Consider the following 12745-nt stretch of genomic DNA (forward strand, 5'->3'; position numbering starts at 1 on the left):
CGTTTTAGGAGGAGTGTGTTAAATGTGTATGCGAGCGCGTGTCAACATCTGCATGTAAACCACGCTCGACGCACTCTTCCACCTTTTTTAGCAAAAAGGTCCGGCCAAGAGACTAAATAGTGACGAAATGTGAATGAAACAAAGAAAAATAGCACTACCCCCTCACCGCCCTACCCTCTCCTATGGTTGTCTGACGGGCTGGCGAGATGACCGACTGGACCAGCAGATTAAATCCAAACGGGTTACATCACGAAGTTCGTAAATCTAAGGTGGTTAATGCCACATCACTTGTATCGGTGAAGCTGATATATTCCTATGGAATCAATACCTACACCACACCATAGAATACGAGATGATGTCTGGGCTACACCTTATACGGTTAAACGTTGCAGATCAACGCCGATGATCGTTAACGAATCTATAATCCTTCAGAAGTAATCCACGGTGGCCAATGCCATATCACTTGTATGGGTGAGGTCGATACACTCCTATCGAATCCATACACCTCAGAATACAAGCGATGACCTCTCACAGATGAACGTTGTAGATAATGTTGAAGGCCGTTAACGCAATGTTATCCCTCTTCAGAGCTCTTGTCTCACTGCTTACTCGTTCTCGTCTGTCCCGAGAAACGTTAGATCAACTAACTTAACTCGCTCTTTTCCTACTCCTGACCAATCAGGCCCTTGGCGACCAGGTAACTATGACGACCAGGTAACTATGACGACCAGGTAACTATGACGACCTCTTAACAGTCTTTCTTGGAGACTGTGCCGACCAATCGTAAGTACAATGTTGCAGGGTCGACATGGCTTCTGCGGCTTCTGCCTCAATTGACTACAGTCGCCCTAGTTACGCTGTGCCGAGCTTACTTACGTCAACTTCATTCATGACGTAAAAGAATGAGTCTCGCGGAGCCGCGTCAGCGCTCGCGCGACTGCTCTTCCCCGACAACAAAGAGAACTAACAAAAATAGGAATCTAACTAGACTCGCCTGAATCGCGAATCGTTACAATGGCTAATTCATTCGAATCTGATAGTATTGTTTATTTTTGTGTGTTAAATCTTTAGCAAATAAATGAGAATAATGCATGTAATTTAAAAGTTGAGCTAATTACAGTGACTAAAACACCTCTCAGTTTGTTACCCAGTACAAAGGCTGACTCCCTGGTTGCCTAGTGACGGGGAGAGAATGTCCACAAGCAGTGCACACCACACATCGCGTTGTCCTTATCCTCGCTACTAGAAGAACATCGAATTGTCACAGAAGTCATTTTTTCATTCATTGGCAGAGACTCAAATACCATCTACTGATTTCTAAGTACAAAAAGCACTCGTTTTATTAAAAGTAATATTTTTTTTTTAATCTGAAGTTTTGACCTTTGACAGCATTATCATATCCCATGCTCAGACCACAATGTTCTTTGTGTCGCTCTACAAACAGTTGTCTCGCTTAGAACAAGAGTGAGGTTCTCTCTCTGTGTGTTGGTAGGTAACTAACCATAAAAAAAACCGTAGATTGTCGCGCGATGCTCTAGTAATAGTCGCTCTTACTGGTTACTGGTGTACGCTACGTGTCGATCATGTGGTAATTGTAAATGGCTCGTAAAATCGCTTATATCAGAAGGAGGGAATATGTGCCAGCGTGTAGCTATTACATGGGGCAGACGGATCTGTGTGGACACAGCAAGTACAGCCTGCTGGCTACCAGAGATACTAGCGACGTTTTTTCTGTAAAATAAATCGTGATTTTTGTGCGTTTCATCACACGTTGTTGAGCCCTTTGTCCGGGAAGTTCACGGGTTGTGGTTCGTGATCCTCGTAGTGCAATATGACCCCTGACATGTGAGCGTTGTACCTTTTGTCTCGCTCCAAGACTATGCTGACATTGATACCACGAGTTAAACCCGGTCACCCAAGGGCCCAGTTCCCCGGGGCCAATGTCAAAAAGCTCAGGAACATTGCAACACAGAGTCTGTGACACGAAGCCTTACTCACAGGACATAAGGATTTTTGTGCAAGAGACAGTTTTTTTCTCTAAAAGTCAAGTATCACGTCAACACTTGTTCAAGTAACGAGCTTCAACTCATGCAAGTAAGGGTTTGTTTTTTTTTAATTTAAGATATGAACAAGCTTCATGGTCTTATTTTTTTGTTAAATGTGATATTTTAATTATGTGGGTGGGTATATTTATTACAAAGTAATGTTATCCGTGTATTCCTAAAATATTACATGTGTGATGTAAACACATTTGTAAAAGAAACTAATAAATATTTAACGCCCCGCTCCTTGTGAGTTTGGCACTACCTGCAAATCCATTGCACCAAGATCACCATTTCCCACTCCATCAGCCAGGAGTCGAGACAGGATACAAGCACATGTTCTATGCTACCGGCGTCTGCAGTAAACACATATTTTTTAAAGTTTGATTTTATTTTGTTTTTTATATGTACAATCAGCACCTTCACAGCTGTTGAGATTTTTGTTTTGATTTCTGATACTTAATTTTATTGCTATCATTTCAATACACGTGATGAATAATAAAGTTTTTGGCTTTTCGCTTTAACTTTTTTTCACAGACTTGTCATTCTGCCCTCAAAATACATATAGCCCTGCAACTGTGGGTCGTAGTAATGAGCAATAGTGAGTCGTTTTCCCATGGCAAAATAGGAAACTCAAAGAAAAATGTCTTGTTTTCGTACTGACAGAGTGTTGCCTAAAACCCCCAGACACTATCCCATGGTATCTTTGCCACCACGTTTTAATTACGGCTCTGAAGGTAAAAAAAAATAACTTTTGAAGAACTGAATATAGAGCTTTATAACTTCCGAAACAAGATGCCTGCCTTTGAGTTTCTTAGGTGGTCCTTGAGCAACGCCCTACCCTCGCGTCATAACTACGGTCCTTGGTCAGAACAGGCTGTAAGTCTTTTGTGGCTCAAAATGTTGTGTGTTTATATTCTTCTTGTCGTTAATAATGAATAATCATTAATTTTAGGATTATTTGTATATTTAGCTCTGTGAATAATAATAAATACTAAAGAGGACACGATTTTTTAAAATCAAGATGGAATTATTGTTGGTAAAACTGGTTGGTGAAGGGCGGGGTGTATGTGAAGATTTGTATATTCTAAATGTAGCCAAGACATTTATTTAGCTTATAGATATGCTTATCAATAAAGAAGAGAAAATTACTTCTAGTTCTGCAGCGCCAATAATAGGTAGAAAATACTTTTTAAGAATTTAAACAAACAATGTGCGAACACTTATTTTTCGCTCACTGCTCATGCAGGACGTGGGTATGGTGGAGCTAAGCAAGCGCATCTACAACACAACCAATTGATCTTCCGCTACTTAACTAGTTTTACTGCACGGAAACATTAGCAAGTGTTTAGGCAATTTGCTCAGTATGGTGGAGGGCCATAAAAAGTTGCAATAGGTCTTGAGGACACCATCGAGGAGTCGCTGAGTAACCTGAAATACACTGTACTGTACTTTCCGTCAACCCACCACCACCACCACCACCACACACACACACACAGAGAAAGAGAGAGACACACACACAGATCCACTTACAGGTGGCCAACCACTATATAGGTCATCAATACACGCTCAGGAAAAATCAGGTCAGCCACTTGTGCACGAGAAAACAACTAATGTAACTGGCGAAATAACTGAGTGGATGGTGTGCTGTCGAGGTAGCTGATAAGTCCACAAACAAGTGCAGACAAAAGTAGCGTGAAATTATATATATATATACAGGTATTACTAGCAGTTCAACTTTGATGTGTTCACGTACATAACTCTCATCTATACTAGCATCATTCCTTAAATCATCAATTTCTAAGACTATGTGTTGGATTATTTCACATAAAAGTGTTTCCTAAGTCTTCGAAAATAACGAAAGTTCACGAGCAACAAGTCTTACATGTAAAAAAGAGACCCACAGAATGTTTTTAACGTGTGACTGGTAGACCTTCTATCATGACTATAACATTGTGTATGTTTCAAGACCAAGTGAGCACACGATAACAAACACAAGCACAATAAAATATTTTTAAAATAAATGTTGTCCCTTGAAACATGTCTATACTTCATGATAAAATGTAGAACGTAGCACGTTAAAGCTAGAAATCAAACTACCGAACATGTCTACGATGTATGATAACATGTAGGAACGTAATGCACTAGTGATAGAAGAGTTCATACTAAGCCAAATAAATGTCTTTTTGTTTACAGTAGAACAGCAATACCTGAAATAAGTGGCGCGCATAGCAAACAAAAACATTTTACCTTGTGTCGGGAGAGAAGGGACACGTGCAAAGTGACAACAGTACGTTAGGTAAAAACAAAAACAAAACCAAATAGTCAACATGCTCGGAAAGCTGTGGTCGTCTCCCTTTCACACAAAATGTTTACAGCCGGGTCAAGAGGTACAGAGAACAGCTTTCTAAGTTCTCTGATGGCACTGAATTGTTAACTCTTTCACAGGATCATAAGAAAGATCATGGTGATGCCTTAGCAAAGTGTGTACAGTGGTGCGACGAGAACTTTCTGGAGTTAAATGTAGACAAAACAAAAGATATAGACTTTAGGAGAATCCAAAAGGATCTCGTTGCTCCCAGTGGGACACACTGTTGACCTGTTGAAACTGTTAACTCTTTCAGGTACCTGGGAACTATTTTGGATTGCCAGCTCAAATGGAGTTCAAACACTGAATACATTGTTAAACATGGTCAACAGAGAATGTACCTTCTTTGTAAGCTGAATAGTTTTTCAGTTAGTCAAGAAATTTTAGTCCATTTCTGCCAGTCGTTTATTGAGAATCTTTTATCCTTTTCATATGTATTCTGGTTTCGAAATCTCTCTGTCAATGATAGGAACAGTCTGAACAGTAGTGTTCACATCTGTTCTAAGATGATTGATGTCGGACAGAGGGATTTAGCTTCTTTCTGTGATCAACAGTTAGGAAAGCTTCACTCATTTTTTTCTATACCTGAACATACTAACGAGAGAATTTATATGATTAAGCTCAGGTCAACGATATTCCATGCCAACATGTCAAAGTAACAGACACCTGAAAGTGTTTGTGCCATCTGCTGTCCAGCTGCTCAACCTCAGTTGAAGTGTCATTGGTGTGTGATATTGCAGATGTGCACAGGATTATTCTTGATGCAAGTTTGTTGTTTTTGTTATAGTACAGGTAGTCCTCGACTTACGACGGGGATCCGTTCTTAACGCGGCGTCGTAAACCGAATTTCGACGTAAGTCGGATCCTACGTTCATACAGTGCTGTATCATAATAACAGTACAGTACTGCAAACACTTAGCCTATACAAACACCCATCCTAACACAGTACCCTGCATAATTATCAATAAACATAAGTACAGTAAAATATTGTAGTACAGTACGTTTAATAATGAAATACTGTACTGTAAGTGCTGTAACAGCAATAAACAGTGGTAGGCTAGGCAGACGTTTCCAAAACAAGCCTGTCTCATCCACGTTGAACACTTGTTGAGCACAGTAACCACCCTCCTCAATTATCTTAGTTAATGCATTAGGAAACTCAGTTGCTGCTTTCTCATCAGCACTAGCAGCTTCACCTTGCACTTTAATGTTATGGACGTTGGAACGATCCTTAAACCTCATAAACCAACCCCTACTCGCCACAAATTCTTCACTTTCACTTCCTTCTCCCTTTTATCTTTTCATCGCCTCAAACAGTCGCCTAGTCTTCTCCTGAATAACCATAAAACTCACAGGGATACAGCGTTGATTTTGGTGTTCCAACCAAAGCGCCAATAATCTGTCCATCTCAATAATAAGCCCACTACGTTGCTTTGTTATCACTGTCGCTGTAAGGGGGAATGAGTGTCGTAACCACGAAAACGACGTAACTCGAGACCGTCGTAACCCGAGGACTAACTGTATATATATAATTTGCCTTCCTTTCACGTGCTAACGTATATCTTAACGCTGCACCTTGCAGTGGACTTGTTCTACTTATTTTTAACTTTACTGTAACTAGACCACCTTCCCATGTTTAAATTGCCCACTTGGACTAATAAAGTTGAGCAATGTCATTGTCATTAATTACTGCCTTTGTGGCTCTTTCTTTAAAAATAACTTTTTAAAATAACACAAATTTCTTATTTTTAATTAATTTTGACAATCACATTTAGCAGAAATTATCTGGCTTTTTCCCATAGAAAGTATCAATTATTTTTGCAGAAAATACGCAGATATCAGTTTACCAGTTACGTCAACTCAGTCCATCAGATGGGTACAGCATTGCTTTCTGTGAAAAGGTGGCCGTTGCAGTCCTCGATGACTAAGTTCTTGTGCTCATCTGTCTTAGTGAGGGTCCTTAGTAGTTGCTCGAACTTTTGCTCTTGCCATTCCATCCTCTATGCCTCGGCATAGGCTCTCGATCCAGTTCTTCTTAGCTGCCTTCATCCCTTTCTTGATGGCACAATTCATTTCTTTGTATTTGGAAGCTGCTTCCCGTTTGCTTTTCTTTTCTCTCTTCAAAGCCCTCTGTTGGTCACAAAGATCTCAGACGTCATTCGTGACCCATAATTTCTTATTCCTTTGGTGCCTAGAACCTCCTGGGCTGTTTACAGCAGCACCTCTTTGACTAAGCTGTAACATTGGACAGCGTTGTCTGTCACGTCTTACTCATTTCACTACAAAGGAATTAAATTTGAAAAACCCATTGTCGCTGTTGCTGTTACGATCCTAGGTATCTGTCGTTAAGCTGCCATCTTTTAAAAAGAGTGGCTACCAAGTACTTATTGCTGTTATCTATTCGAACCATATTTGAACTGCCTGTCAGTTATCAAGGTCTTATGATTCTCGGTTAGTTGTTTCTATCAGACCGCCATTCAGACGTCTGTGTCCTACAAAGCGTAGGTAGCATATCAGCCTCCCGCTGAAAGTTAAGGGTTTCTCGCACGATATTTTCCAAACAGATGTTGAACAGTTTAGCCAACAGAGAAAACCCTTGATGGACGCATACTGTTGTGTTAACTTATTCATTTAAAAATAATTTTACTTTCTTCAAAAACTCTTTCTCTTTTGTTTATCCTTTGCCATCCTGATCTCTCATAGAAATTAAGGCACCACTAAGTCAATCTCATTGTTCTTCAGATAAAAATGACCAAGTTTAAGTGGATCATGCTGGCGATCCTCTTGCTTCTCGTTCTTGGAGGTCTAATAGCTAACTCCGCACGCTGGTCTTTTGCCTTGACGCCATTCATGACGGCCATGAATATTATTCCGGAACCGGAAGTGATTGAGCCCTTACAGGTCTACTGCAAAGACGTCCTGAAGTTGATGGTCTATGGACAATGGGAAACTCGAAATCTTTCCGCTGCTGAATCCAACGAGATGAAACTTTTCAATGATCAGGTAAACTCATTCTATTCATTTAAGTGACAATGTATTCAGAGGTTGGTTTTTTTTTTTCCTTTATGCTCTGGTCGCCTTCATATGACGTTCAGTCAATATGTGATTATAATATATTTTATTTGTACATTATATTTATATGTGACACACAAACACACATAATTGTGTTAAGACAGTTAATCCTGTTTTCTTCTTTCACTACTTTTCTTCTTGATTCTTCTGTTTCTCCTTTGAACTCCTGGTAAAATACTCGTTTAACATCAAGAGAGATCTGATCATCAAGTCCTCGGCTTTGATTTTGTTTCGGGACATGCCATCCACTAACTGAGCAGCAAATTGGGTGTCTTTTATTTCTCAGTAAAAGTACAAGAGTTTCTAGAAGCGGATACCTTCCACTTTCCGTTAATATGGTCTGTGCCTACGATGGCTAAGGTTATTGTCTTGTTAGTAGGTTCGGAAAGAGAAGACAATCCCGACCAACCTTCAGCGTGCTGACAAACTCTGTGGTAATGTCACCTTCCCAAAAATTCCCTTCAGAGCTCTGTGTGACCCCAACGGCGACACCCCTTGCTGCTACAACAACTTCTGCGCCAACACAACACAACATCAGTGCACCTGCTCAGATTGCTACGACACACGACGACCCATCGATGCTGAATACGCCACCTGGCGCCCTTCAGACCCCACCTGTCAGGTCCGCCATTTGTCACAGAACGAGACTTGTGAGTTGCTAGATGGCGCCACTCTCTATTTCCTCGGAGACTCGTTCGTAAGACACGTCTTCACGGCCTTCCTACTGGCAGCCAGGAACAACGAAACCCACGGAGCGATGGGTCCTCGCACGCCTCCAGGTATGTTGACACTAGGCACTGTCTCTACACTGACACTCAGGTAAAGGTCGACAATAGTCCATTTTTCCAGTCCGTCCTTTTTAGCCTTCACACATTTAAAGGTACATCAGAATGTAATTTTTGTCTAATGACTGGCGGCCTTATTATGAGTTCCGCAATGTGTAGTGAATTTCTCCCATTTATTTTTTTACCTAGATAAAAATCTTATAAGAAAGATATCAGAGAATGGATACACGCTTGAACACATTTTTGTCGTTAACGCTACACATTCACGAGAAACCTAGGATGTTGTGGACAATATGAGTCTGTGGACAATATGGGATTGTGGACGATGTCAAATTTTATGAGGTTCATCCCAGAGAACAGTCCATTTATGCAAGGTTTTAAAATGGTTAAGAAAGAGATTGTCACTTGCAGATCGATTCGAAAATAACAATATTTTTTGGATTTATCTGACGATAAACATTTAGTCTACTAAACAGTACCAGAATAACCCAAGACTTAAATTTTTTAATCATGCGGTGGAAATGTGTACTTGAAGTGTCTTGATGATTATTCTGAGTAACGCTAAGAAGTGAACAGATCGCTTGTTGGAAGGCTTTCTGTAACGGGATGCAGAAGAGCCCCCCACCACCACCACCACCACGCCAACGACTGGACACAGTTAATGAACAGACGACTTTTACTTTAAACCCGCAATGATTAAAAGTTAAATCATTGATAATAACATAACAAAACAAGGGCTGCATCTTTAAAAAAAAATAATTTGTTTCGTTTAAATTATTTCCACAGAACTTCAAACATCATGTGCCGGCCTCTACATGTTCACGGAAAAAGTCTGCCGTCTTCATGTGGATTCAGACACCACCGTATGCAATAAAAGAGTCAAAGTCAAGCTGGTGTACGACTACAAAGTTGAATCTGCTGCTGCCGCCGTCCATACCGCCATCATCAACCTCACCAACGTCAGCCGCAGTATCGCCTTCATGGCCTTTGGGATTCACGATCAATTTGAAGTGGAGAAGGTCCGCCAAAAGCTCCTGCTGCCCCTTTTACACAAAATGAACTCGTCCAGTAGCAGTAACCCTAAACTTGTTTGGTTAGCTTACCACGCTCCAGGCTTGCTCACCTCAACTCTTGATTACCCTTGGCAGAAACCTGAGCGTATATTACAATACAACCAAGTGATGGGTGAGTTCCTGAGAGAGTGGCACGTGCCAATATTTGAAGCCTTTAACCTGACGGACGGTATTGCCAGCTTCGATGGCGCTCACTACGGACTTGGGATAAACAGGGTCAAAGTTCAGATACTTTTGAACTACATTTTAGAATTACGGGTGAAAAAGCTGTGGTAGAAAGTATTTGTGGAGACAGCCACACGTGTGTCCATGGTGATACGCTTGCCATGAAGTGAGGTGTCCAGGAGTTGGTTTTTATTTAATGCTGTTACTGATGTGCTTCACAGCAAGAACTCTGTGTGCTTATATGATTCACGAATAAACTAAAGTACAGTTACTTTTTGTGAATCCTCCGAACGACACCAAAAAAGATTCTTTGAAAACATTAGTGATCGTACTAATTGTAAACATTAATCCTTTGATGATAAAGTATTGGTAGCATCTTTCCTAGTCTACACTGTGATTTTGTTCTGTTCAATAAGTCAGCTGAGGGTCAGTGATTTTAGGAATGTTCACTGTTTATATTGCATAGGAGTAGGTAGAAAGGTGTTTACACGTGACCTGAACGGTTGCAGTGTGTTTTTAATGTATTTTAATGATTTTAGCAGAGATGATATGGAAATGGCAGCAGGAAGAAAGGTATTTATGTGTGACCTGAAGGATATATTTTCCCCTGACTATTTTATTTTTGTTTAAAGATGTGTATTTTATAATATATTTCAATATTTTTTTAGTAAATATTTTTCTTGTTGGAACCAGTGAAGATTACGACGGCGACTATGAAAAGGAAGAGGAGGTTGAAACGATTCTGCCACAAAGCTAAGGGAATGAGACGAGTTGCGGCCCTTTCCCCATTTCTCTTCTCCTTTCATCTGACTTCCCTCATCGAACACTGGTCTGCACTACGGGTTTCAAAACTGTCTTTGTTTTTCAAGACGATATGTAAGCGATGTGGTACTACTTTGTCTTAGTTAATACTTTCAATTGTCAGAAGATAAAAAGAAGTATGTACAGTCGTCCCTCGCTGTATCGCTGTTCACTGTATCGTGGTTTTGTTATAAAAAATATTTATCTATCTAATTCTGTGTCGCAGGATTTCGCGGTATATAAGTATTTGTATAATATTTGATTGGAATTATTTTTGCCTAAAAAATAGAAAACAACACAAAAATGTTAATTTAAACATGTTAAAGGAATATTAAATCGAAATCAAATACAGTATATGTACAGGTATTTCATCAGCGGATGATCATCGGATACCGTACTGTACACAATAGAAACGCAGTAAAGTCGCTACAACCGCTTGTGCAAGTTTGCCAACGTGAGATTGTACAGGGTACTCGCCACACTTTTGGCTGATGGAATGGTCGGCGACCAGCCACACCACTGTGTACCCTTACAGAATTTTATATATTGTTAAAATTGTGTAAGTGTAAGAGTGTTGAATAGGATATGAAGTGTTTGTAAGAGTTTGGGCAAGGTTAAGAACAAAGTTTACTTCTGTTTGCTGAAATTTAACTTTATTGCTAAGATTTTAACCTATATTTGGGATGAATTATGTAGATTTTGACTTTTTACTCTAGCATTTTTCGCCATCTTCTCCTCCTGTCTCAAAATACAGATAACTATACAACTGGGGTCGTGGTTATGAAGCGGGGGTAAATCGTTTCCTCGAGGCAAAATGGAGAACTCTTGTTTTCGTAGCAACAAAGCTGTGCCCAGACCCAGCGGACACCATCTCATGTTTCTTGACCCCAGAGTATCTTTGCCACCGGTGGGCTTGTTAGCAAGAAAGGGATTTATTTAGTGCCTGACAAAGTCACGCAGTGTCTTGCCAAACGATGCTCTCCATCGCTAATTGTCAATGTTAAAATCAGCATAGAGAAATCTGTACAGGAATTTGTTGCAAAACAAAACCATAGGCCAATGTTTTGTGACAGTTCTTTGTGTGTGTAGTGCTGAAAGTAACTCCGCCTGGAAACCTCCCCTTCCCGGGTAACCTGACGGTCACAAGCCCGGATGAAGGAGAAGGGTTGGGCGTGGGGCTAGCTGCTCCACTCAATTGCTGCAAGATACTTTTAAAAAATATTTTCTAGAATGAAGAGAATATGAGCCGGACTCGACCATTTCTCTGACACATTATGAGTTCAGAATAATCTTAACAGAAAGATTTGATTTTTTTTTTATCTCAAGTGTTTATTCAAGGGCTACGTTTCAGCAATAAAGCGTGTAGAGGAGACGAAAGTTTGCTTAGCTTACTCGTGGACATACATAGCGAACAGCCTTCACAAGACCCATTTTGATATAGAGAACACACCCACTGAAGGTGCAATGTTTAACAAACTAAAATGGCATATCACAGCCACCAGGTAGAGAGGTGCAGGTCAGACTGACACAATGAGAGTTCTTTTTTCAAGTCACAGAGTTTGAACAACGGGTAGCTCTCGACACTCCCATTACCCTGCTGCAGCTGATGTTACTGTACTTTCTACCGATGTTACATCTCTCCACTTTAACAAAAATAAAAAGAAATGTAATGTACGTGCTTTACAAAAAAAAAAAAATCTTTATTTTTAGTTGTGTCCTGAACCACTGATTTTTTTCAATTTAAATTTCCGACTGTTTACACGAACAGAGAGAAAGAGCGAGCAATAAAGGTACGGGTATCATCCATGTAATAAGGAACACCCAATGACGCGATTTATAAGGTTAATCATGATTTATTATTTTTGACACTTTTAAAAGAGAAAACTTTTTTCTGCATTTTAAAACATGAGACAGAGTCGAGGACACAATGGTATTGGTGCTGTGAACGTAGCTTGCCTGCTCTGAAACATCACAGTTATCTCGATGGAGGCTTTTCCAAAGAAAAAACAAATTATTTTTTAATTTTACGGTAATTAACCTGAAAAAAGTTACAATCATGCATCAAACACAAATGTGTCCAGGAGGGGGAAATACACTAGAATGCCAAAACCGAAGAGTGTTTTGTGAACTTTTACTTCAAACGTAAAAATGCTGTGACATATATACATGAAAAATTTCTTGATAATACTATTAATAAACTAACAAACGAATAAAAAGTATTATGTTTATTTCCCAAGATGCTGAGAAAAATACAAACAAGGGGATATGTTTCTCAAAGACCTCTAGGTTTGACTGGGTCTTGTGATGTCTACTCGGTATAAATAACAGCTCAAGTGAAACAATAGTGAGAGAACAAGCGCAAAAACATTATTAGTATTCAAACAAATAACAATTAAAGTCCCTCCTCCTCCTCCTCCTCCTCCTCCTCCTCCTCCTCCT

The 12745-nt window shown here is 39.9% G+C and overlaps 1 protein-coding gene across 1 annotated transcript; it reads left to right on the plus strand.

Moving 5' to 3' along the window:
• Window positions 1–104: 104 nt before the first annotated feature.
• LOC112556760 lies at window positions 105–11934 on the plus strand. Its single transcript, XM_025226101.1, has 4 exons — window positions 105–2094; window positions 7153–7413; window positions 7862–8261; window positions 9054–11934. Exons 1-4 carry the CDS (start codon window positions 2089–2091, stop codon window positions 9614–9616), a joined length of 1230 nt encoding a protein of 409 aa, XP_025081886.1. The 5' UTR covers window positions 105–2088; the 3' UTR covers window positions 9617–11934.
• The last annotated feature ends 811 nt before the right edge of the window (window positions 11935–12745 follow it).

This window comes from Pomacea canaliculata, linkage group LG2 (assembly GCF_003073045.1).
Source record: "Pomacea canaliculata isolate SZHN2017 linkage group LG2, ASM307304v1, whole genome shotgun sequence".
Lineage (NCBI taxonomy): Eukaryota > Metazoa > Mollusca > Gastropoda > Architaenioglossa > Ampullariidae > Pomacea > Pomacea canaliculata.